General features: G+C 39.5%; 2 protein-coding genes across 4 annotated transcripts in view; one reads left to right on the forward strand and one right to left on the reverse strand.

Annotated features, from left to right (window-relative positions):
• Positions 1-210: 210 nt before the first annotated feature.
• LOC138588726 (isoaspartyl peptidase/L-asparaginase) lies at positions 211-6,999 on the reverse strand. The gene is made up of 7 exons (XM_069658971.1): positions 6,943-6,999; positions 5,836-6,032; positions 3,750-3,892; positions 3,396-3,559; positions 2,445-2,563; positions 2,046-2,156; positions 211-1,460 (listed from the first exon to the last, which is right to left on the reverse strand). Exons 2-7 carry the CDS (start codon positions 6,020-6,022, stop codon positions 1,255-1,257), a joined length of 930 nt encoding a protein of 309 aa, XP_069515072.1. The 5' UTR covers positions 6,023-6,032; positions 6,943-6,999; the 3' UTR covers positions 211-1,254.
• A 7,840-nt stretch (positions 7,000-14,839) lies between these two features.
• khdrbs2 (KH domain containing, RNA binding, signal transduction associated 2) overlaps positions 14,840-25,725 on the forward strand; it is a 90,490-nt gene continuing 79,604 nt past the window's right edge. For all 3 annotated transcript variants that reach the window (XR_011307829.1, XR_011307830.1, XM_069659171.1), the window contains exon 1: positions 14,840-14,930. Coding sequence is in view for 1 of the 3 variants with exons in the window: in XM_069659171.1 (XP_069515272.1) it covers positions 14,840-14,930 (91 nt within the window). In the remaining 2 variants the exon portion in view is untranslated. The remainder of the gene's footprint in view (positions 14,931-25,725) is intronic.

Here is a 25,725-nt window from a genome sequence, read left to right on the forward strand (position 1 = left end):
CTGCTCGTCACGTGGCTTCTGTTTACAGGTAGCTTAGCAGCTGATGGTAGCCTGCAGACATAACATGCATCCACAACATGGTTTTAAATCGTTATGATTTGAAACCAACTTATTTTGTGTATGCCATCTTTTCGAGCTCAATTAGCAGACCTACGTAGGAAAAACAAGCTGACAACACTGATAAAGAACTTTAAGAGACTCTCCAGCAGAAGATTTATTTCCATGTAAAAATGTGGAATATATGACAGCCTCTTACGTGGAAGGCAAATTAAATAGTCGACACTTCTACACCCATTAATACAAAATCAAAATTGTCTTTTTACAAGGGCTAATCACATTTTTTATTGCCTATATGACAACACAAAAAATGGAATGTTGTGATTTTAAAAAATAGCATGCAAATATTTGTTCAGTTGATCTGCTGAGCTACAGAAACATAAAACTATATCTTTATCTCCATAAGATAACATTTAGAGCTGTCACTTTACGGTGAGGGAACTTGATCATAATGTCTAATTCTTAGTGTTTGGCTGAGCAGCCATTGTTTCACATGATGATGCAAAGGGCAACAATGCTGCTGGCAAAATGAAGTGGATGCTCATGAATGAGGCAGTTGTAATGTAACAAGCTCTTAATAGTCCTTTGAAATAGAAGTGCGTGACAGGCACAAAAAACTTTTTATAAAACTCAGTGACATTTGATGACAAAATAAATGTCAGAAACATTTCATAGACATACATTTCTTGATGAATTGATTCGTCCAGCTTTAAGAGATATTTTTTATTGTATGTCAACAAATCTTTACTAAGATAGAAAATCAGCTGGTTTTCCATCCTATCAACAGATTAGCTGCTTCCGATCATTCAGACTTTATTTGTATAGCACTTTACATACAAGTTAGTGCAACAACAAATAATCCCCTTCCCCTCACACAAACACACAATAAATGGATAAATGACATTGTGATGAATAAAGCACTAAATAAAAGCAGTGTTCAATCAAAACAAGAGTTCATCGTCCAGAATCAAATCCCAAATTATGAGGTACACTATTGTCAGGATCAGCTATACACTGTAGAATGTACATACTAACATTACAATGATTTGACATTACAGATTAGAAGGAAAAACATCAGTCATTAACTTGACTACAAACAACAGTTGTAAATGTCTGTCAAGACAGACCGAGTGGTCCAAGTCTAACAAGTTAGTAGAGCTATGACTCACAGGGATACAAACTGTGTTATAATGGTTCTTAAGATAGCTGCTCTTCACGTCGCTCACTTGCGTCTAATCCATACCACAGAACATCATGATCCACGGCTGCCCAAGCCATTCGCTTTGTGGTGAACGTTGCTGCCCACTGTCCTGATGGAGTAACTACTATAGCACCCCCTGCTCCATGTACACGGTCTCTCATGTACTGCAGAGACAACTGTGAGGAATCTGCTACAGATTTGCCTGCATGAGGGAAGAGAAGTAAAAGAAAATATTTAACTAACAAAACATATTTAGGTAGGAAATTCTGGAACACAACATCCAAAAAAGTAATGAAATGTAAATTGAGGGCATTCATACTGTTGCTGCTGCCATTTCACATTAAAATGACTGTTCACCGTCAGTGAAAGGGAAAATGTTAAAACATCTAAATTTACATCAAAGTGGGACCTCTGATGAACAAGCAAGACCACACGTTATTCTTTGAGTCCTGCAGAATGGATCCAACATTTTTCAATTTAATTCTGCTTTTATGCCAGCCACAGCTCAAACCATCATACCATCATTTGAATTCTGGGAGAAGAAATAGTGCTAAAACAATTCTGTGAGGAAAAATACAACCTTTGCATCAGTTCTGCATTGCCAAACAGAAAACAACTCAATGCTATTCAAAACTCATACAACATTCACACTTATTTAATCGTATTCATCTATTTTAACTGTTCTTTGTCTTATTGATTACATCAAAACAATAACTCAAATTACACCGAGACCTGATAAAGTCTGATATGTGTGGTTTTATGAGTTTGAAACCGGTGGCATTGTTACCTTGTTCAACATGTGAGAGAATAAGTCTGGCCAGTGTGACTTTAAGAATAGACTCTCCATGACCGGTACAAGACACTGCACCACTTGAGTTGTCTGCGTATCCTCCAGAGCCTGAGGACATGAAAAAAACAACATTAAATCAATATTTCTTTTACCTGTGTCACTAAATACTATCAGAAACCAAAGGCAATAAAAAATGTATGATAAAAACAAAGTTGAAAGTAAAATTGAAGTAATATAATTTCTCTTTAAGTACAGCTTGTTTGGATAAACAAATTATAGATGTTATATTATCACACTTTATGACGATGACTTTTTATTACGTTTAATCTTACTGTAACTGCGGCTGATAATGCGAGCAAGGCTTTATGAGAAAGTGAAAAGTAAATGAAGTCATACCAATGAGAGGAGAGTCGCCTACTCTGCCAACCATTTTATTTCTGATCCCTCCAGTTGATGTTGCACATGCAACATTACCAGCTGAGTCCACAGCCACCGCGCCAACAGTATCATGAGCCCTGGTAAAACAGATCAGTTATTAATGTGTTTTTTTACATAACAATGTAGAATCTGTAGAAATCTGTGGGTATGTAGAATCTGTAGGCAGGGACATGGATTTGAGGGCAAGTGTTCTGGTTTCTGTTTGTACTACACTTGTAGTCCGAGTAATATTGACCAATCCTGTATCAGCAGGCTGCAGTGCATGCAGGAGAAACAGTCTGTGTGGATAGCAAAAGCTGGCAGACTGTAATCCACTGTATCCCATCAGCAGCCATCTGATGATGATTTACTTTCTTATTATTCTCTATAAACATCTGCATGCTAACAGCTAAAAATCTGTTCTAGATCTAAAATTCAACTTGAGATAAATTCCCTTGACGTTGTGTCGCGAAAGCCGTTCAGCGTTCAGATTTTTGGACTTCCTTGAATGCATCAGAAAAGATCGATCCGACCTCCGTTCAACAAACGAGCATTTTAAAAGTGGCTGTCTTTTCCTCTTGACGACAGACCTGACAAAGCTTCATTTTTACTTTTGACTAACCTACATCATGATGATGAAATTTTGGCAAAGGTAAGACCCATTATTTAAAGTCAATCACAAGAAAAACAGTTTATTTTTCTGTAAACAATGCAGCAAACGGAAAAGGAAATCTTGACTGGAAGTCGTTTATCGCTAACCGCTGGCTACACGCCCCCCGACATGTTCACTGTTGTCCCCTGAGGCTATATCATCGTCAGACTATAGCCGATGGGATCCAAGATAGACTTCAAAAGAACAGACCTTGTCTGGTTTAAAAATAGCAATATAAAAATTCTGTTAGTTACTACCTTACTGCATTTCTGACTTACCACTGAGAGTTGATATCTTCCATTACTCCTGTAACATAATTCTTGTGCTTCTCCCATTCTTTCCTCTCATAAGCAGTCACCATTGTACCGGTGGGAACGGTGGGCATGCCGATGCTCTCTGCAAACAGGTTTGCTCCTCTGCTTGTCAGCAAGCAGTGGGGAGTCTGAGATTTTCAATGGAAGCAAACAGCTAAGAATACTTGTACTAATACTTCATAACATTTCATAATAATACTGTTTAGTTTATTGCATACAAAAGCTATAATTAAAAATGATCCTAATCAGTGTCTTTCTAACCATCAGTAGTCATCTACTTATTTTTTAAAAGACAAAAGTAAGTATTAAAGATGTCACCTTTTCCATCACCGCCCGGGCCAGTGACACAGGGTTGGCAATGTTCTTCACTGAAGACACAGCACCATTGTCGAGGGTCCTTCCATCCATGATTATAGCATCCAGCTCCACTTCTCCATCAATGTTAAGCGTTGCTCCATGCCCTACAACAAAATATCACAGCAGCTGTAACCTCATCTTACAGGTGTTGTCAGAGCCAGTCGACAAAGCAAGGTCAGCTAAGTACAGCAGCCATGTAAAGTTCAGGGCCTTTGCCAGTGATGACAGACGGAATATCTAACAGCAGACTGAGAGGGAACGACAGGCGCCTGATGAGCATCCCCCTTACTTTCATCAAAAAACATGATGGAGAGAGAAATGAAAGCATCTTTCATCATTTTGTAAATAGTGTTTTATCAGTCAGTCTTTAATCTTCTTTTGGTGTGTGTTGTCGGCTTTTTAGACGTATGCTTTCATGTTGTGCCTCAACAGAATGGGTTGCTAATTAAAGAAAGATCAATCTTTTGATCTTCTTCCAGTTACTGAAGTTGACAAGTCACTGAAGACACTCCTGATCATCTCGGTGGTCAGAAACCTGTTTTCTCAGCATGTTTCTGTGAAGATGACCTCAAAGGTGCAGGTGCTTCAATATCAATGAGGACTACATGTCTGATCCTACATGCAGATGAATGTTCAGGCCCTTTGAAGACTCGCTACTGGCTCCTAGATTATGGTTAATGTAGGTCATAGGTTCTCCTGTGTGCTTGGAAAGAGAGAGGCGAGGGGAGGGGGTTTCAGTTTGTTGCAATCTGCAACCACACCACTAGATGCCACTAAATCCCACACACTGTCCTTTAGATCTTTTCTTCCTTTTTAGACAGATGTTACTGTTTTAAGTCTGGCTGTGCTAGTTTTATGGAGTGTGGAAGGACTGAACTACATTCTTCCAAAATTGAATCCCTTGTTTGTTTTTTTTATTATGAAGGTGGTGGAGAGCAATGGCTGTAGCCTCAATAGAGTCAGTCATCTGAGAGTCATCTCAGTCCAGTCTGTTTTTCCTTACATATTGTACAAAAAATTGGATCAGACAGGACAGACTAGTTTATAAACATTATGAAAAATGAAGTGCAGATAAAGCCTAGGATTTATGCTGGATTATAAGGAAGAGCCCACAGTCAGTCAGCAACGTCACCTTCACTGACCGTCATCACTAAGGCCAAATCCCAACCTCCACACTCACAGACTCATGGATTTGAGGTGCGTTCCTAGTAAGTGTGTGTCCTTTGGTAGTTACCCAGAATTCATAGCCATCTTGGTGACATATACAAATGTGATTGTCCATTACCCCCACTAAATGTAAACAAATCTATTGAAGTAGTATTCAATAAAGTTTGAACAAAAACAAAAACATTAATGTAAACAAAACAAGCACGGAGGTGACAGGAACCAAAAATAGGTTTATCTGTAAGTCACTCATGTGGTTATTTATAGCACGTTTTTAGAGATGTTTATGTTTTTCAGTAAAACATTAGCAAAAGGATTAACAATAATGCTTGTGTGACTTTTGATAGTTGGCTAAAATATGTAAACACTGTAATGCAAGACACACAATTACATGCTGGCAGTCAGCCTTTTTTCTAATTATTAAATGGCGCATCTTGTTTCCAGGCGACATGTGATGCCATGATAGTCCCAGTCCTGAGTTTTATGCCGTTCTTAAACCCTCATGGACTCACGCACTCGTGCACGGCAGGCCTGACATCATTAAAGTCCCTGAGGGTGCAGTGCTTAGGCTTTAGGGTGAAGATTGGGAAAGATTGTCTAGTCTAGGTGATCATTCGCATCACGGCCAGCAGATGGAGACAGTGTGCTGTAGAAAAATCTTACTGAACTAATAAAGAAGATGGTGGTCATTAGTTATCCGCTTCTCTGCAGACAACTGGGAGCAGTTGTAGTTTAAGTCTTTTTAAACTAATCAGAATAAAGCTTGAAATTGACAATACCATTATTAACAGATAAGAGATGTGGCCTAGACAACTCAAGACAAGTAATGTTGATTTTGTGTGGGTGTGTGTGTATCAGGAATAAACCTTGGTGCACAGTATACCTGCATTAAACACAGTGTTATCTTCCAGAGCCCTCACAGCTGCCTCCACAGCATCCAGCGCACTTTCTCCTTTCTTCAGCACTGAGAATCCTTCACGTGCTGCAGCCTTTACTCCATCAACTACGCCCTTGGCCAGTTCATCTGGTATGGCCCAGGCCCCGCCGTGCACGACTATGACTGCTGACATGTTTACGGTCCTGCAGGAAAAAGACAAGACTAGTTAGAGCAGTCTTGCAAAAGTAACAAAAGCAAATATTGGTTTTATAATAACTACTATGTCTTGTTTATGCCTTTGAATTTTTCCATTACCTGTAACCAATACTTAAAACTTTATTTTGAAGGGTTGTGTTTCATGTAGAATGTGGTTTATTTGCTTTTGGGGCATGGTTCATCAGCTGTAGTTTAATTTGGATCAAATTCATGATATCCTACTTAACTGACCTTGAGGCAAGATTATTATGTCATCTGCTTTTATCAAAGGTCAAATGTAATAACTACAAAGTAATACATTAAAGTTCTCTACCTTCTTATTCTTGTAATTATTCATGAATAACCCCTTCTGTTTTTGTACTTAATCTCTATTTAAAAGTCCATTTGTTTCTTCTTAAATCTTTCGATTTTACAATAACCTGCAATAGTAAATAAAAGTTTAAAATGTACTGCAGTTGAACAGGTATGTTTTTTAGCTAGATTGCCTTACTCCATATAGGCACATGGACATAATTATTCGGGTGAATATCCATCTGAATGAGCTATAATAGTTTATGGCCACAGCAGCTTTTAATTACTACTGCAGATTACATGCCCTTTACACTTTTATTACATAGATCATTAAGAAAAGTTTTAGCTGTGCCTGCCAATTTGTCTTTTGCAAATGAACTGTGTGGGTTTATATGAGGACTACTTTGATAATCTGATGCAACAACCTGCAAATTAGTAACATGTTTTGAAGTGTTTTTCAAGTTCTAACCTGCAGGACACGTAGGAATCCTCCGCCAATCTGTGGCCTCCTGGGACAGAGTTTATTCTCAGCAGCTCTTTGCCTTTACTTTCGCACAATTTGTTGTATTAACGTGTACAAGTAAGTTTACATTTGGACTTTCTTACCTTTCCGGATCTTCACGCTTTTTCCCAGGGCAGGAAACCTCCTGCAGAGTCACGTGTTCCCGAGGGACTTGTAAAGTGTTTTGCTCCTGTTTATCCCAACTAGCGCTTGCGTCGTACTTTCAAGTCTAACCTGTTTCAACAAGAGACATCCGGTAAAACCTTTCAAAATAAAACCTGTGTTTACCACCTTAATGAACGTGAAGTTCTTATAGGAACAACATCTTGAAGGAACAATTCACTGGGAAGGGGACACGTGGCTTTTCGTCAACAGAGTCCCAACAAAACCAGAGTGTGGACCATCCACAAAGCAACCAGTGGTAAAGAGCCTCTACAGGTAGGCCTGACAAACCTGCCTCACCTGGAATATGTCACATAAGGTAGGTTTTGAAGGCCCTCTCGTGCCCAAGACATGATTTTGTTCTACCAAATCAATGTCTTCTGTTGTACCCAAAGTAAGCAACAGATGTGGTTTTTAAACAAAAAGTATTCTTAGTCTCTCTGCCCCATCCACACATAGGCTACTGCTACTTAATGCACTAAAAATTGTTTCCACTTAACAACAAATAGATAATCCTGTGTCAGTTAAGTAGGCATAGAGAGCAGGTGAGGATAACTTATACAAATTTTAAGCTTTATAGTATAGCCTGCATTATATAATGTGTCCGTAGTTTATTAAAATGATCCACACTCCTCAGACTTGATCTTTGATGCTACAAAAACAAGCAAAATGCTAACTCAGGGTAACCCTTCCCTCCTATCCCTTGATAGGCTCAAACGCTACAGATACTTACATGTAGCTTATATGTTCTCGTTGTAACACAAATACAGTATATAGGCTATCATACACAATTCCTTTTGTGTTGTACATGTCTGTTGTAATGTTTTATGTACTTTTATTTTGAAAGCAATGTTTTAAAACCCCTTTTGGATTCGTGTTTTCGACTTGACGGAGGCGGGGCTTACAGGGGCCTAACAGAGGACAGAATTTATCAATTGACCGAGCAATTACAATGTGAATAGAGACAAGCACAGTATTGTTCTCATAATTATCACCACCCTGAAGTTATAAGGAAACGGATGAGTAAACTCAACGCAAAAGATTGCTTAGTGTGATTGATTTTCTTGAGCTTCGGGGGGGGGGGGGAAACTGACTTGAGCAATAAATAAAAGTAATAGCAGAAACAGTTCACAAGCATGAGAAAGAAAAGCTGTCATTAGTGATACAAAACTATTTAAAGTATAGGTAAAAACAATAAGGGGTGGGTAAAATAGCAGCAACCCCTTTATTGTGCTAAAAACATTTCTCTAGTTAAGTTAACAAAAGTAAAAAAATAAATAACTGTCAAGTCATGTGAAATGATTGTGTTTAGAATGAACATGTGTTATTTGAGTCAGCTGTACTTTTTTTTTAAAGATATGAGCACTTAATGTATCCAAGTACACTGTAAAACCTGACAAGTTAGTTCAACTCAAAGCATTCTTTTATTTATTGTTAAGATAAATTACATGTAGGGCTGCACGATGGTGCAGTGGTTAGCACTGTTGCCTCACAGCTGGAAAGTCAATGGTTCAAACCCCGGTTTGGACAACATGGGCCTTTCTGTGCGGAGTTTGCATGTTCTCCTTGTGCATGTGTGGGTTCCCTCTGGGGTCTCCGGCTTCCTTCCACTGTCCAAAGACATGCTTGTAAGGTTAATTGGGACCTCTGAATTGCCCATAGGTGAGCGCGAAAGGTTGTCTGTGTCTATGTGTCAGCCCTGTAGCGACCAGTCCAGGGTGTATCCCGCCCTTCGCCCAATGACAGCTGGGATAGGCTCCAACCCCCGCAACAGGAGGGGCGGTATGGATAATGGTTTTAACTAACATCAATTAAGTAAACAATACCCATTCCGATATTGAACTTAAAATGAGTGAGTATTTTGAACTGATCAATTAAGTACGATAAACTTAGTTAAGTAGTTTATCTCAACTTAAACTCTCCTGTGTCGACTCATTTCAATTGAGGAAACCGATTACCTTAAACCTTTTATGTTGCATTAACACAAAACAAATACCATAAAATTCGGCGTATAAGACGCACTTTTAAATGTATTTTTTTCATCTCATCATTTATAGAAAAATGTATATGTCATGTGACTCAGTGTCCTCAAATCAGTGTCAGATGTCAACACTCACTTAGACGAAAAATTGTATGTTTTTTTTTTTTAGCCGCCACCCTTACAACAATCAACGTTACCGTAGGCTGCCAGCTACCGCACTTCTTAGACTAAATAAGTGAATGTAACTAACTGTAATCAATTACTGCAACTTAAATTAGTACCACAATAATCATTTTTGAGTTTCTGCTAATTCATTGGGAGTTAAGTCAAATCTGTTTGAGGATTGGGTTAAGTTAACTTTCTTCTTTTATTAAGATATACTATTAGTGTGACTAGATTCAAGCAAACATGTAGGCTACTGCAAATAGAAAACTGACACAGTAAAGAAATCAGGAAAAAAGCAAAAGGCAAATGTATTTTTACACCACAATTCATTATAATAAAAGTGCTCCACAGGTGTTTAAAAAAGTGGAAACAAACCTTGAAATATCAAATTAAATTAAATTAAAGAGCAATCATGAAAAAGAAGTTCATCACAACAACAAAAAAGGGATAAAGGCAGCACAGAATAACAGGATTTTAAGCCAGCCCTTTTGTAATTAAACAGAGATTGATTATTATTATACCTGCAAATCCACTATTTTAATACAAAAATGTGAAACAAACAACCTTGACAGTCTGATCTGCATCATGTGGGTGTAGCAGTGACTTGTAATGTTGCACTTTGACCACTAGAGAGCTGTAAGAGTGCATCAAATACAAGAGAAGTAAGAGAAGAGAAGAGAAGAGAACACTTGGAATAGTTTGATTTTGTATCAACATTGCTTCTAGTTTACTTTTATCTGTTTGCTTTACTCATGTCTTGTTTTTATATCTGCGTTTCAAATGACCCCTGCTATAACATTTTCTCCTTTTTATCCATGTTCACAAGTCCTGTAGCTTTTTGAAAAGTCATATATGAATAAAATATATGAATACTAATTATTATAGATAGAAGGTCAGTCAGAATACTCTTCCAACTCTTACAATCATTACTGTAAAAGCCATTTTCCCCATTCATGTTTCCTTTACTCCGTCCTTTAATGACTTATTATTTCAGCCTGCCTGCTTTAGTCTAAATTAGCATTCTAACTACAGGATTACAAGATTTAAACAGATTAACAGTCATAGTCATCATCAGCATCAGTAGCCACTGTAATGCTGCCGTATTATCACCATTACTGTCATGAATAATTTCATTGAATCAAATCAAATCAGTGAAAGTCCAGCAAGCATGAAATGCAAAGAGCGACCGAGTCGCTTGTTTTAGGCAAGCAGAAAAAATAATCTTGTCTCATTCCAGAGAAAGATTAATCGTTTTCATATGTATTTAATAAAAGATGGTGAAGACATACGAATGGGAAATTCTGGTCAATATTGGCTCCTTCTTGGCTGGTTTGGCATTTCAGATATGAGCAGACATGACGGTGCCCAGCCTCTGGTCTCTGATATTGACACATGGCTCCAAGTATTCGAACCAACTACTGTTGGTTACGTCATACTTCATTTTTATAATCATCTTTAAGGCCAAGACTTCATAAAGCTGAGTTATGATTAACATTAGAGTAATAATCTTGACGATTTTCATTTAAATAAATGTCTGTTAAGTCACTATCTCTCGGCGAATGAGGTAACACAATGGTGATTGAGCCTATGGTCCACTGATGAAATCCTTTGCATTTGCAGTATTACAGACTGGGTGTCAGTGGCGACATTTGTGAAAAAAATCCCAAGCGGCGCGGACTTAGTGACGTGTTTTCCATCAGCCAGCAGTGGTTGGTCTGCCAGAGATGGTAGGCGGAGCTAAGCGGCTGCTTTTCCGGTCTCTGCAAGTGTTGCGAGTAAACGGTAATCTACTATGGCTGAACAAACAAAGAAAAGATGGATGACTACAGATACAACTTCAAAAGAAACAAATTGGACGCTCAGATGAAGGCAAACAGTCTATAAAGTAAAGCGACCGTCAGCGAGGACAACCGTGTACGTCACAGATACGATACTGTCTGGATATCTGGGAGGTGTGCTCCCGCAATTACCGTTTATCACCACAGGTGCCGCCAAAGAGAAGGAAACTGAGATCTTTGAGATTCTAACTTTAACATACACACAGCTGCAGTTACATTCAATAGTAAGTTCTGTTCTTATACGCAAAGAAATATTAAAATTCTTTGTCGTATAATAATGATATGTTCAGTCCTCAGAAGTGTCGATGCGTCTCATTACAGCTACACAATTACTATAATAAATAAATAAAGTCTCATACACCTACAACCACTATCTGCAGTCCTCCATAACTCTTTATGATTCTGATCAGTGCAGTCAGACTCCACTCTAAAGGTCAAGAGGAGCTGGTGTTGGTAATTCACCAGCCTCTTCTGCTCAAAACTAATTTGAGAGTAAATAAAGCAGCCTGCATGCTGCGTCACTGCAAACAACTGTAGGATTCACATCAATATCGAAGCTATGGGACTAGAGAGGTTTTTCATATGAGATGCAAACAGTCATAAACTGCTGACATCTCTTCATAACGACCTAATGAGGCGTTCACACGACATTTAAAGTTCTTTAAAGTAGTTTAGATATAACTTTTCTTAGCTTGTCTTCACTGAGCTCCATTGGACAAGAGGTGACAATCCTACATTATGATGACTCTTATACACGAATCACAGCTCTTTTACAAAGCGTCGATTTATTTGCATCAATGGACATTGCTCTGAATTGTTTACTTATTTGCTTTACTGTCAAAAGCAATCAAATGTGCTTTAATTGTAAGAAAAAAATACCTTACGTGTGACTAGAGAACATTTTAATGGGATGGGATTTCAAAAGCATCAAAAACAAATTGACGAAACAAAGGAGGGATAATCTCGAGTACTTATTTATTAGCCAAAGTAAAATCCACCGCAAACAAGCAGCAGTAAAGCAATTTGGATATTGCTCTTTTCCCTTCCCTTAAGCCGTGCGATTCAGTTATAAAAGACACTAATTGGGTTTAATTTAACAAGGCCTTTTAAGATGCCAAACAGTGATTTAGTCCATAATAATAAAGCCCAGTATTCTTTTGGATTGTTGACCAGAGATGTTGGAGTATTGTTGTTGTGTGAAAGAAAGAGGTGGGAAGGTTGACTGGTAGGGAGCCCAAATAAAGACTGAAATACATATTGTTGTTTTATTTTTTGGTTTGCTTCAACTTATGAATAAAAAGATAGAACAGATCTTCAGAAATAACCATTCTCTGTATAATGCAACGTCACCCAGAGAGATCTCAGTCATGCAGACGGTGTTCAGCACCTTGGACAGCGACACAGAAACCATGAACTGTCTCCAGGCTGAGCAGCCGGCAGAAATACAAAACACTTTCCACAGTTTGCCAGATGACACAAGCTGCTCTAGTCAACTTCGGAAGCTCTAATAGAAACTCCCAGGCCACCGTACATTATGGTACGCCTCGGCTGAATCGAGAAACTAATTGGATAAGAAATGTTTCTCTCAGAGATAAGGTGCTATCTTCTAATAGTATGACAATACTGATTTAGCTATAATTAAACCTTATCGCATCAAAGTAAGCTGTAATGCAAGCTCCACTGATAGCCTCTCAAAAATCCCTGACTAAGACTAAAGTATAATGACTTAATACTCTGCTCTTATGGGGACTTACAGAGACGAGTTTACAGTGACCTGTAGCTTATAGATCAATCAATATTCTCCGACCAAAATACTTTTGTGATCTCCTTGAAGATTATAAACTCAGTACGGCCCTTTGTTCTTTGGGACGGAGTCAGTCTGAACCAACAGGGTGAAGTTGCTTTAAGCTACCTGCAAACAGAGGGAACCAACTTCCTGATTAAGAGCAACACATCCCAGGTCGTCACATATAAGACTTTGTCATGGCCCTTTTGCGTCTCATTCAGACGCACAAGGTAGCTTCGGTTTCGCGTCAAACGGTTGCACATTATGTCTGTTTTCTTCCTGTTTGGCACATCAAACGGTGTGTCTTGTTAGGTTTAGGCTAAAAAGAATAACATCATGGTTAATGAAAGGAAAACATAATTGGGTAACAACAACACAGCGCTTTCCAATGGTTTCACACGAGACTCGAAACTGGTCTACTTGGCGAAGTTGCTGGACTATGATGTTTCTCTGAGAGTCCAATATTGATGCAAAAGGGTTTAGGCCTACACTTTCCTTTTTAGACTGTTTGCTTCATCTGAGCGTCGAGTTTGTTTCTTTTTCTTTGGATTTTCACTTATTTTTGAAGTTGTATCTGTAGTCATGGATCTTTTCTTTGTTTGTTCAGCCATAGTAGATTACTGTTTACTCGCAACACTTGCAGAGAGCGGAAAAGCAGCCGCTTAGCTCCGCCTACCCTCTCTGGCAGACCAACCACTGCTGGCTGATGGGGAAAACGCGTCACTAACTGGGCGCCGCTTGTGATTTTTTTTCCACGAATGTCTCCACAGACACCCAGTCTGTAATACTGCAAATGCAAAGGCTTTCATCAGTGGGCCATAGGCTAGTATAGGCAAGGATTGTGACTTAACAGACATTTATTATGCTTTAAAGCTCCTATGAGGAACTTTCAGTTTGTGTTGATTTTGGCGCCCCCTGTGCACAAAGTGGTATCTCTTATCTCTTTAAAGATCTTGTCCTGTATGTGTATAAAAAGTGTTTTTAACAGAACTCTCTTCCTGCTTTCTTTAACATTCAAACGTATCGCTCACTGTGAATCTTTGCCGTGTAAAACAGAAAAAAAAGCTGTTTTGGCAGCGTGAAGGTAATCGCCTCGTCTGACACCGACCCCCCCCCCCCCCCCCCCGGCAGTGGTTACAGGCATCAAAAATAATTATAAAGATAAAATCAATCTTGTCGCTGACAGTCTTGTTTGCTTTCGAAGCTCATATTGAAGCATTCAGTTTATTTATTTATTTCAGTCCATTTCATAACCAGCTAAAAACTCCTCACAGGAGCTTTAAACTATTTAATCAACTCTTAGCCTACTTAATTGTGTTAGAGATACATTTACATTGATTGAATTTAGTTTTTTATAGCTCATTTAGTTGTAAAGCACTTTGAATTACCTCTGTGTTTGAAATGTGCCTCATAAATAGGCTGCAGCTGCCTTGCCTTACCTATAATAGTGTAGGCCTATTTCTTTTATAACCAACACATCATGTATAATGTTATTGCACAGTAATCTTAGCCACTTTAAAATGTCTGAGGCTACTTCTTCTATAAGGGACTGTTAACAGTAGCTATACCAAGTAAATCTACCATTCTGGAGTGCGGTTATTGCAGGAACCAATGTCAGCCCCCAACAAATGCAACCTCAACTTTTTTTTTTTAATATCCATTTCCTTCAAGCACCAATTGGTATGCGCTCAGCGGGGACTGTCTTTGTTTTCCAGCAGCGCCAGTCCCAGAATATGGCCAATAATGTAGCTGAGGGGCGGGGAGCAGCAGCAGCAGCAGCGCGGTCTGCAGACCCGCTGAGGCTCAGAGTCTGGCGGAGAGCCGAGGAGAGGCAGCAGGCAGCGGCGCTGGTGGCGGCAGAGATGGGCTCACACCTCTGAATCACTACTCAACCTGCAGTTACCTCGAGCATCTCGGAAACCTGGGACGACTGCCTGTGTGTGTTTTTTCTTCTTCTTTTTAGAGGAGGGTTTCTAAAGCTACCGAAAAGCAGGAGCGGGAAGGTTACCACTTGCATTCCTGTCGGCTCACCTGCACGCCCGGTGAAGAGGGCTCACGCTGTGATAATAATGCATCCAGATAAGTACTTACCTGAACTGGTGTCCGAGAAAAACAGCCTGGACCCCACCTTTGTGCATGCTGTGCGACTGCTTGCAGAAGGTAAGTCGTGCTTTTGTTGGAGTGTAACCTACTCTCAGTTTTGTACACTTGTTTTTCAGGGGCATCCGCTGTGTTCCCTACAACTGAAAACACAATTGCATCGCATTTTAAGGACTCTAATGAGATCTGATTCGCCCTTGACTCCGAGTGCTTGCTTGATACTTGATAAAGAATTAAATGTGCTGTGAGGTTTGACGAGGAATAGCTGCTTTCTGGCTCATCTGCACAACTTTTCAGATGTTTTCAAACACTGAGTGAAGGAATGCAGAGGGCACGGAAAGTAAAGTGTGCGTAAAGTCACAGACTCGTCACTTCTTCATCTAGACCGCTGCCCTCCAAGGTCAAGCAGAGGCACACACAACACCCGGAAAACAAAGTGGAAGTGTTCACAGAGCAGTTCTCCTGGACAGAAACGATGAACACGACCTTAAAAATATGATTGATTGGATTTAAACTCTCGTTAATCCTCTTATTCAGCGTTCTGCAGCTGTTGTCCCTTCAGCACACTGTAGGTTTTTTTTGTAAACATTGTCATTTCATATCAAATTACTGTTTTTAATTATCAGATTTTATTATCAGATCAAACTAAGCTGCTTGATTAGAAAGACTTTCTGCAAGCTTGACCGCCTTTCTGAGCTCTCTTGACTTCAAATGAACCAAATGGACAAGTTGGAACTCAACCTGACTCTTACAGTGCAGACTAAAATGTAACTTCTTGTTTAGTAATCACGAATCATAAATTGTAATATGGCAGACAAAGCAGTGTAAGAATCATCTTCTCTTCATTAAAATGACTGATAAGTATCATCAAGGTCACAGAAGAGACTTTGAGCCCGATGTTCTCGTCTCTGCTCTGACTTAATGTTACGGTACGTCTCACAGAGCAGCATGATCGAGCCCAGCCTGCGGAGTATAAAGTACTTATTGCAGGAAGCCTTTGTCTCACTCACGTGCCGAGAATGTGTCACTATTGACAGGAAACTTTAAGGAGCAGAGCAAACACAAATACTCAGCTCAAGTGATTCAACCTATGGCTGTGAGTTTTGTAAATCCAGACTGTGCACGCTCTTATTTCTCCTGGTATTTGTCCTGGTATGAGGAAGTATGGATCTAAAAATAGCCCAATGTGACAGTTTGAGGGATGTGCTATCACGGTGAATGGATGAATGAATATTATCACAGTGTCATACTAAAGTGTTCAGCCCACACATAACGTACTATAAGATATAAAATGACCAATAAAACATAGAATAAGGCTGCAACTAACATTTTTTTCCTTGTTGATTCATCGAAGGATAATTTGTTCAGTCAGAAATGTAAATAAAGTTCTGAAAAAGTTCGTCAATATTTCCCAGAACCCAAATATCTTCTTTTATCAAAACAAGAGAATTTTTTATATTAAATTAAAATAAACAAAACAGCAAATCGTTGAATTTAAGAAGCTGGAAGCAGCTAATGGCTCATTGATTATCAAAATAATCGGTGATTAATCTTCTTTTCGTTTAATTGATTAATCGTTGCAGCTCTACGTAGAATGTATCATGTGTTGTCTGTAGGCCTTCATCTATTTCTTAGTTAAGACAAATGTCCTGTTTCTAATGGAATCCTTTGCTATAATCGATATTATGCCCTTTTTTCCAAATTGAATAGTCTAATGCTGGAGATATACTTAGTGTTAACTTCGCGTTTGCATGATGGCTGCCACTGTCTGCGTCTGTCAGAGCGTCGGTTGTGCACATCCTCAAAAATGACCACTACAGCAGCAGGGACAACAAGAGCATAACGTTTTGAAGAAGAGCTGGTAGATCAAGTCATCTGAACGATGCGTCGTTGCCCTTGCAAAGCGACAAACATGCCTGTCAAACAGCTGGAGACACATAAGGTCCATTCAAGAAGTCAACGTAGGAAATTAAAAATCTAAATGGACACAAATCCAGGACTGTTACGTCTGAAATGTGGAGGTTAAACAGCAAGTATATCTCCAGCCTTAAATTGATCATAAATTACAACTTTTTCTGACACATGTATTCGTTTAGCGTTGTCGTCTCACAGCTAGAAGGTTCCTTGTTCAAATCCTGGTTTTCTGTGTGGAGTTTGCATGTTCTCCCCGTGCATGTGTGGGTTCTCTCAGGGTTCTCCAGCTTCCTCCTACAGTCAAAAGACATGCACATCAGGTTCATTGGTGACTCTAAATTGCCCGAGCTTGAAAGGTTGTCTGTCTCTATGTGTCAGCCCTGTGATTGACTGGCGATCAGTCCAGGGTTTATCCCGCCTCTCACCCAATGACAGCTGGAATAGGCTCCAGCCACCGCGCGACCCTGACCAGAACAAGGGGGCTTTCACATTAGGGACCCGGTACTCGGGCACAGTTTGTTGATCCATGCCTGAGTCCACTTGAAAAGGTGGTCTCGAGTAAGGTTCATGTGTACTGAGGTACGGTACACATCAGGTGTGAAAGCTACTGTACCAAACCACAGGAGTGGACTGCTTTTTATAATGTCTCCTCCGAAATCTGCGTTATTAATAAGTCCATTGTACGGGCTTGGGATCATGCGATTGGCATGCTTTTCGACACTGGAACGACAACATAAACAATGTTACGTAGTTAATGACACTCTTCTTCTTCTCCTTGTTTTTGAGGTGCATTAAGGCCACCTTCTGCTTCAGAGTCCTACCGCAAGTGTGCTCGGGTACGAAACGAAATTACTAATGTGAAAGCTGAACGATGGGGGAGAGGAGAGGGGGGGCAACAGTACTCGGGTACTAACGTGAAAACACTCCAAGCCGTATAGATAATGGATGGATGTATTCGTATATACTGTAAACCTTCTCACAGATAATCCTGATGATGATCAGAGCTTGTCTGTTTTGAATGCAGCATCTGACTCCACTGATTTAAGCAATCTATTTGTTTATAATTATTCACTTTGTGCCACAATTAAACACCAACATCCATCTTGAACGCTCGTGTCTAACAGTTTCTGACATGTTTGTTATAAGAGGAGTCAAACTGAACGTCAGATTAATGCGCTCTGATTGGACAAGGTGTTTGTGCTCGGGTGCCTCGGCCCCTGAAGCCTTCCAGTTGAGATGTGTTGATGAGACACCTGACAGGCCGGTTCTTGTCGCTAACTGGGTTGCAGATGGGATCATGTGTCACGCAGTGCACTTTGCCAAATTCAGTCAGGGCTGCTGACTCACATAGCCGGGGTACGCCGTCTTTATCGTATCCACCAGGGTGAACAGCAATTAGCACGTTGAAGTGATGTGCTGACCCTTTTTCATTGTAGTGTTTATTCCAGGGGAGGAAAATGCATGCGTGGAAGTTTATTCCATGAGGTTTTTATGAATTAAAAACCCACTTGAACTTTATTTTCACTTCCCCATACAACACAGTACAATACAGTATAACAATGTACAGAAAAAAAATACAATACACTGCATACATCGCTGTAGAATAGCGTGCATTTCCCTGAAAAGAATCCAATCAGCTGCTAGCGTCAACACAGCAAGCCGCATGCGTCACTCACAATAGCACCAATCAGTATAATAAATTGTCAGTTCAGTTCGTCTTGTGATGTCAGCTCTGACAATATTCAGCATAATCAGCCGGCATGGGCAACATGTGAAATAATGCTAATAATTTTCCGCACTTTAACGCAGCTGTTATCATCTTTCCGTCTATTTGCTCATGGATAATTCAGAATCACACGTATCGGTGGACAGCAGGACGAACCGCGTTTACAGATTGATAGATTCAGCGCTATTTATCGCTGAATAGCAAAGCATGAAATCCTGCATTATTCACATCACGCACAATAAACTGCATAACATGGATTTAGCATGGTCTCAGTTAACTCCATATTTATGAGATGAATTACTTATGTATAAATGATGTCGCCTTTACATTCGCTTGTCTTTCTTTGAGCTGATTTAAGGCTGTTTGGATAAAGCTCTGTGGGGATAACTCTCTGTCAGAGCGCATCTTGTGTCCGGGAATAAATATTGAAACAGTGAGGCTTATTTAAATAACTGTACCATAAATACAACACGTTGTCAACCAGTCTTTCCACTTTCATCAGAGCCGGTTCCTTAAATCAGAAGAAGACTCTACAGCATCTCTCCTTTTTAACAGTTAAAATGCCTTTATTCCACGGCTTGGTCATGGAAGATTCAGAAACGACCCAACCCCACACATGACGATATATAATCATAGATTTACAGTTTTTCTCCTATAGTGTGTGGACAGCAACGATTACGCCAAAACAGCACACCACACGCTGACAGATTCTCAACAACAACCAGAGTCCGACTCGCAAAACTCTCGCGGCCAAACGAAACTTTAGAGTAAACAAACATGGCGGACGACGGGCAGGAAGAGTTAGCGATGATAGTTTTTGGACTTTTTACTGAAAATTCAGGAAGAAAAAACAGAACAAACTGTGGATGAAGCGGTGGAGACGGCGTGAACGTGGGCTGTACAACTTACTATTTTGCTGCGGTTGTTGTGCTTCCTTCTTTAGTCAGCTTGCTTCCCAATCAGCTATTGTTTCGTTCCACGTGACAATCCACAGTCTGCGTGCTCCCCCCACACAACAGGATGTTAAATATGAAATCGCCGTGGCCTCGACGTTCTTCTGAGCAGATTGGAGAAAGTAAAACCACTCTTAACACAGCTCACACCACAGCTCACTACACAGCTCACACCACAGGAAAATCTGGCAAAATAATCTAATCTGAATTGTCGGAAGGGGGGGATCGAGCCAAAAATCGTGCCGATTATTGTACCCTGCTTAAGTGTCTCTCTATCTAAAGATGCCTCAAACTCTTTTTGATTCCAGTAATCGCTCCTGTCTTTACATTTTTCCAATTTTTGATTTACACTATTAGAAATGGTTCCTTCTTGAACCTGATGTCAGTTTAAGTTCAGCATGACCCCAACCTCAGAACCAATTGGCTATTCTCTGATGGGGGATTCCGGTTTAGCCAGCAGTTGGCGATAAGGGATTTCCGACCAAGAATTCCTTGTCCATGCGCTGCATTGTTTACACTCCGACTAGCAACTTGAAAACCCAGAATGGAGTTGGAGTTCAGAAACAAAGGCCAAGTGTGCAGTCTGAGCTCAGCGGTTAAATCAGCGGGCCATGTTCAAAGTCCTTGTGGCGGCACCCTCTGCCTTTTGCTGCGTGTCATCCCCCATTCTCTCTTCCCCGTTTCCAACACTATCCACTCCTTTCTATCAATAAAGGCTAAAGAACGTCTAAGAGTGTGTTGTTACCTTCACTAACACGCAGATGTCTGTTTATTTAAAAGCTTGATTGTCGTCAGATGACCACAGAAGGGAGCGGAGATGGCGTTACAATAGATTGGGTCAGGCTGCGTGCAACCAAAGCATGCTGATACGTGATTGGTCAATACTACTCGGACTACAAACACAAACCAGAACTCTTCTGATACTAAAATCTGCAAAAATCTGAATTGTTCTATGCAGAATCTGTAAAACAGCCCTCATCATGATACTCTAATTGACAGATTAAAGTTTATACTTTCATGAATTGCACTTAAATCTGAGTAAAAAAGCTTTAAAAGTAGGTTCATGTTGGAGTCAAGACAAGGAAACCTCAAATAGATCCCAGTGGTTTTCTTCACAAGACTCTCCTGCGCCCTGTGTAGCCCTGTCTTACCATGGAAACTGACAGGACTCTTAATAAGGTGAAAAGGAAAGCAGGCAGGGAGGCAGGAGTGACACATTTGATGGACAGACAGAACATTCATTGTTCAGAAAAACTAAGTATGCTGTGTTTCCATTTTTAGGATTAAGGGAACATTTCTCCATATTGTTTTCTCCAAAACACCAGACCTAGTTTACGTCGTCGCTAAGCATTCTGACAGGGTTTATGATATCTCACATTCCTCCTGTGCTGCGGTGCGAGGCACAGTGACGATACAAACAAATCTGCGTGAGATTTGAACGATGAAGGCTTCACTGAATAAAATATGAGTAAAGATATGGACACCACGACTTATGTCAAGTGAAGTATAGGAGAGTAAAAACATAAGAAACCCCTACATCTGTTCTTGTCTACATCAGTGATTCTTTTGTTCAATAATTTATTCTTTGAACTATTGTCTCAGCCAAGAACCAGTGCAGAATACTTTTGGTAGAAAAAAAACAGGAATAAGAAGTACAATGCATCACTTCGCCATGAGTGTCTGATTTACTAAACAACAACCTTGCAAGTGAAAGGAAACTTTATGCTGTGTGCTGCCTTCATGCAACTTTTGGCGAGTTTCTCCCTGCAGAAAAGAACAAAAGGAGGATTTAACACGAGCATTAAAATGTGTTTTTAAAGGGGATGTTTCTTTTAAATGGATATTCTCATATTTTCATGAGTTTCACATTTTGTTCATTGTTTATTGTTCACAGTGAAAAAGTAAAAACTGCATAATTCAGTGTTTTTCCAGAATGACATGTTTAAAAAGGTCGCCTCTGAAATGGTCCGTTCAGAACAGCTGCAAGTTTCTACGTAGAACCTTGCTTTTGCTGAAATCGACCAATCGTCATTCACTGTCATTCTCCTCAGGCTGCCTTCTTGCACTAGCTTGTAGTCAAGTCGTTGTCAAGATTTCAACCTACCATTCCAATACCTCCTGGCGATTCTGGCTCATATATATAAGGCAGAATAACCGATCCTCGAGCAGCCATGTTTTCTACCACTTTGGGTGCGGTCACTCCAAATACTGTCAGCCAATCGTGGCTAAGCTCTGACCTTTGAAAGGCAAAACGGCTTGTTCTTTTCAGGAGCGTAGCTAAAATGTATCCCCTTTAAGGATATTGATGGTATTTTGTAGATTCTGGGTTTTTTTGTTTTTCACGTCTTTCTTATTTACAGCTTTAAGATGCTGCTCAACAAATTCATTTTCTTGTCTGTGATTTAGTTTTGAAACTGGCTCAGTGCAGACGTTAACAAGCTAACAAACAAACATGAATTTGACCATGCGACAAACTGCAAAGTCAAAACAGGAATATCTAACTTAACTTATTTGACTTTTTTTTTTTTTTAACCTTTTTTATGCTAAATAATTTTTTGGAATTCGACGACTGATATTTCATAAATTAACATGCATCACCTGCAGTTCTCCAAAGCACCACTAGGAGTACAGTTGAGAATCACTGCCCACATTGTTTCACATATTAAGGTCCATTTAGTGAGACAACTTTATCTCAGCTTGCCTGCGCAGAGTCTTCTTTCTATAAGAAACACCACATTGTCTTTAGTTCACTTCTAAGAGTTTTGTTCTCTTTTCTTCTAGCTTTCTGCCTTTCTTCTATTGTCGAGGTTTCACTTGAGCCCTGTGCTGTGCTTTTGTGTGGTTCTTACGCACAGGAGGAAGAAATGGTCAAAGAAAGAGAGATGTAGTTAAGACAGTGTGGGTCAGTTTCTGCATGCATTGTTATTCTGCGGTAGGCTAGAAAAAAAACACACGATTTGGGCCATGATTGTTTAACTTATGTTAAAAGGAATCAGAACATGAGCCTGTAGAAAACACCGCAACAGCTTTAGCCTTAGTTATAATCAGAAGATAATGAAGACCATTAATTAGAAGTTAAGCTTCAATGTGTGACTGTTCAGGGATTGTAAATCCTACCCTCCATTTTTTCACATGTTGCAGAATAGGATCAATGTACAAATACATACTGCAGAATTGCAGAGGCATTCCTGAACACATGCACACAAGCCCTCTTCTCAGTCAGACACTATAATTAAAAAGACATGTCTTACATTCTTGCAATTGGTCCGGATGATATTTCACTGCAGAGTGGTGCTCCCTTCTGAAGAATTGATTTCCATTTAATCTCTCTCTCTCTCTTGTTTATAAAACTGTTGCTCATATTTTCAGTGTTTCCATTATCCCCTGCTCAGTATCCAGCAGTGACCCTGCTCAAAGCGACAGATAAACACCCCCCCGTGCGGTATGACCTATCAAAAGGACATAAAAATTACTTTCCAGGAAAGTGAGACATTGCATTACATTTTTTCGGCATTTAGCCGACACCCTTATCAAGAGTGACTTACAATGAGAGCACGGGTCGAATAAGATTAAATTCCAAGGTCGCGAGCATTTCAAGTAACAGAAATGAGCCGAAGCCGCGGCACTCAGACAATAGATATTAGATGGAAGATTATGTTACCGTGCCTTGTGAATGTTCAAATATTACCAGAATGATATAATAATAAAGAAGAATGGACAGACGTAAATGTTTTCTTTTCTTAGATAAATAAATAAATAAATATACCAGGGAAAAATACATGATATAGTGGCATCAGGTGCTATGGAAACAAGCTAAACAGCTGTCTTTATGATGCTGAAAATCAAAGTATACTCATACGTATATTGCTGTTGCATTGGATTGTGCATTTAAGTGACAGATTTGAAGTGTTTAAGTGACTGGCAGTGATTGGAGCAGGTACATTTGAGCCTTTAGATCATCACAGCGTCGGGGGCAAATAAAACAGACCACATTTTTAGTTGTAAAATGTGATTAGTAGTTTGGTTCAGGCGCGATTTGCTTGTTATTAATCTCATTAAAGCGTTGCATGCTGATGGAGGCTAATGTGCTGTTTCATCCAACATACCAGTAATTACATTTACACAGATTGTCTCATCAGACAGGGACATAAAGTGCCACGGGGAGCAGGATGCCAAGTGAACACAATTAGGGCTGGAAAACGGAGATATGCACGACAATCATGAGCAAAACAAAATCAATCATTATCATCAATCTTATTACTATATCATTGCAACGGCGCAATTAATTAACGATTATTACTGTTGAAACAAAAAATCAGTACATTTAATTGTACAACATAAATAAAAGATGAAAAAACAAACAACCAAAAGAATTAAAATGAACATCAACCAGACTAAAGTGACAGTAGCAACTACTTTGTGCTGCTCCATGCTGTTTTTCTTTCAGATACTGTTCTGTAGATATTTACTTCAGCCTTCTAAATAAAATATAAATGTATGATAACACGTAAAATAAATAGATATAACTTATTTTTATTAAATAACATAAAGCGGTCATTGCTGCGGTGCTGAATAATGCACACAGCTCAGAAAAGTAACTAGATACCATTGCAAACTAAAGAGCATGCACTCTACAACAAGCATGCATCCGTGCAAATATGCAATAAGGCCCATTCACTCCACATGAGCATATTTAACACTGAGCCCACACTATATTCAAACACGCTGTACCATGTCACCCCAATATAATAAATCACGTGTTAAATTAAAGGTGTTTGCTATTACAGTAATAAAGAACTTTTATATCTAAGCCAAATGTGATATCAAATGTGTATTAAAGGGATAGTTCGGGGGTTTTGCAGTGGGGTTGTACTAGGTACTTATCAATAGTAAGTGTAAGACGTACAGTAGATAACAGTCAGCCCGGCCCCTGTTAGGAGAAGCTCGCCGGAGTTCCTACACGGAAGCTAAGCTATGCGCCGCTGTCACGAGTACCACATACTTTAGCCACTGAAAAGAGTCCGACATCTAAACAAACATTTCAGTGTAAGTGTATTTTTGTCACTGCTTCACCTCGACAGACCTTTCCCTCAGCACTATGTCTTACTCTGCACAACAGCCCTGTATACCTACATATGCATGCAGTGCACGGTATCACAAGTGGTTAGCAAAAGAGCCAACAGAAAATACAATATTATGGAAACAACAAAGTGCCGTTCACGACAGAGACTAGAGGATATTATGTTCCTACTCAAGCCGTGCAGTGTGTTAGGCCATGTGTCAGCTGTTTGAAAGTGTGGTGTTGGACAGAATTACATACACTGTTAAAGATAAACAATAATTGTTTGGGAAAGTGTGGGGACGTTGCATTCAGTACATTAAGAACAGTGATTTATCTCCTTTAATGAACGAGTCTGGAGCAGCGTAATTACACCCTCTGTATGATCACCGTCTGGTAAGATTGCTCTTGATGGATTCTCATGGACTCAAGCGCCTTTATTGAATGTACCTTGTGTGATTGATTGTATTGTTCCTGTTGTATTATATTTCTATTTTTGTACAAAAAAAATTCAATAAATATATTGATGAAAAAAGCCTAGCTTAGCTTCCATGTAGGAACAGTAGTAAGTGTACTCCTGAACGATAAGCACCTCATACAACCGAACTTTAAAACCCTGAACTATCCCTTTAAATTGTATGTTTTAAACCATGTGTCCTGTTGTCTATAGAGCTGAGGTTGGAGAATGTTTTCCCTCCTGTTCTGTTTGTAAATAGTTGTAATAAATAGATGAGTATTGAAGCCCCATCATCATTAAAATGTGTATACTGCGTTTGCTTTTTAATATGCAGTTTGCATAAATTGGAATTACTTTTTCACTTCACTTTCGATTGCACATTCTGCAGAGAATTTGAAGATGACAATATAATTACATTCGTCATTTAATACCTTATCACCGCGTCGACAGCTGAAGGCAGTTCACCTCTGCAGCTCGGTTAAAAACACAAGCAGCATGTGGCCAAAGCGTGGTGCATGTTTCCGACCCTTATGCATTTACGTTCATCAGTCCAGCGTCATCATCTTGAAGTCCTCGTGTGGTACAGTCTGCTATGCAGGATGTTATTATTGTGAACAAGCAATCAGTTATTGAAAAGTGATTAGATTGATTAATTTTTGCTGCGATTGTGAAGTCTGGTTTTCAGGTTTACAATTCAGTAACTAGACAAAATCAGTGAACAACAAAGCCTTTGTTTTTTGGCCTCT

The sequence above is a fragment of the Semicossyphus pulcher genome, unplaced genomic scaffold, assembly GCF_022749685.1.
Source record: "Semicossyphus pulcher isolate SPU_LCO1_2020_fin unplaced genomic scaffold, fSemPul1.0.p SCAF_12, whole genome shotgun sequence".
In the NCBI taxonomy this organism is placed as follows: Eukaryota; Metazoa; Chordata; class Actinopteri; order Labriformes; family Labridae; genus Semicossyphus; species Semicossyphus pulcher.

Excerpts from the sequence above, each read along its gene's own strand:
- LOC138588726 (XM_069658971.1), bottom strand. The coding sequence starts at position 6,022 with ATGTCAGCAGTCATAGTCGTGCACGGCGGGGCCTGGGCCATACCAGAT. Across the intron at positions 3,893-5,835 it reads TAACACTGTGTTTAATGCAG|GGCATGGAGCAACGCTTAAC; the intron begins GTATACTGTGCA and ends ATTTTGTTGTAG. Across the intron at positions 2,157-2,444 it reads AGGCGACTCTCCTCTCATTG|GCTCTGGAGGATACGCAGAC; the intron begins GTATGACTTCAT and ends TCATGTCCTCAG.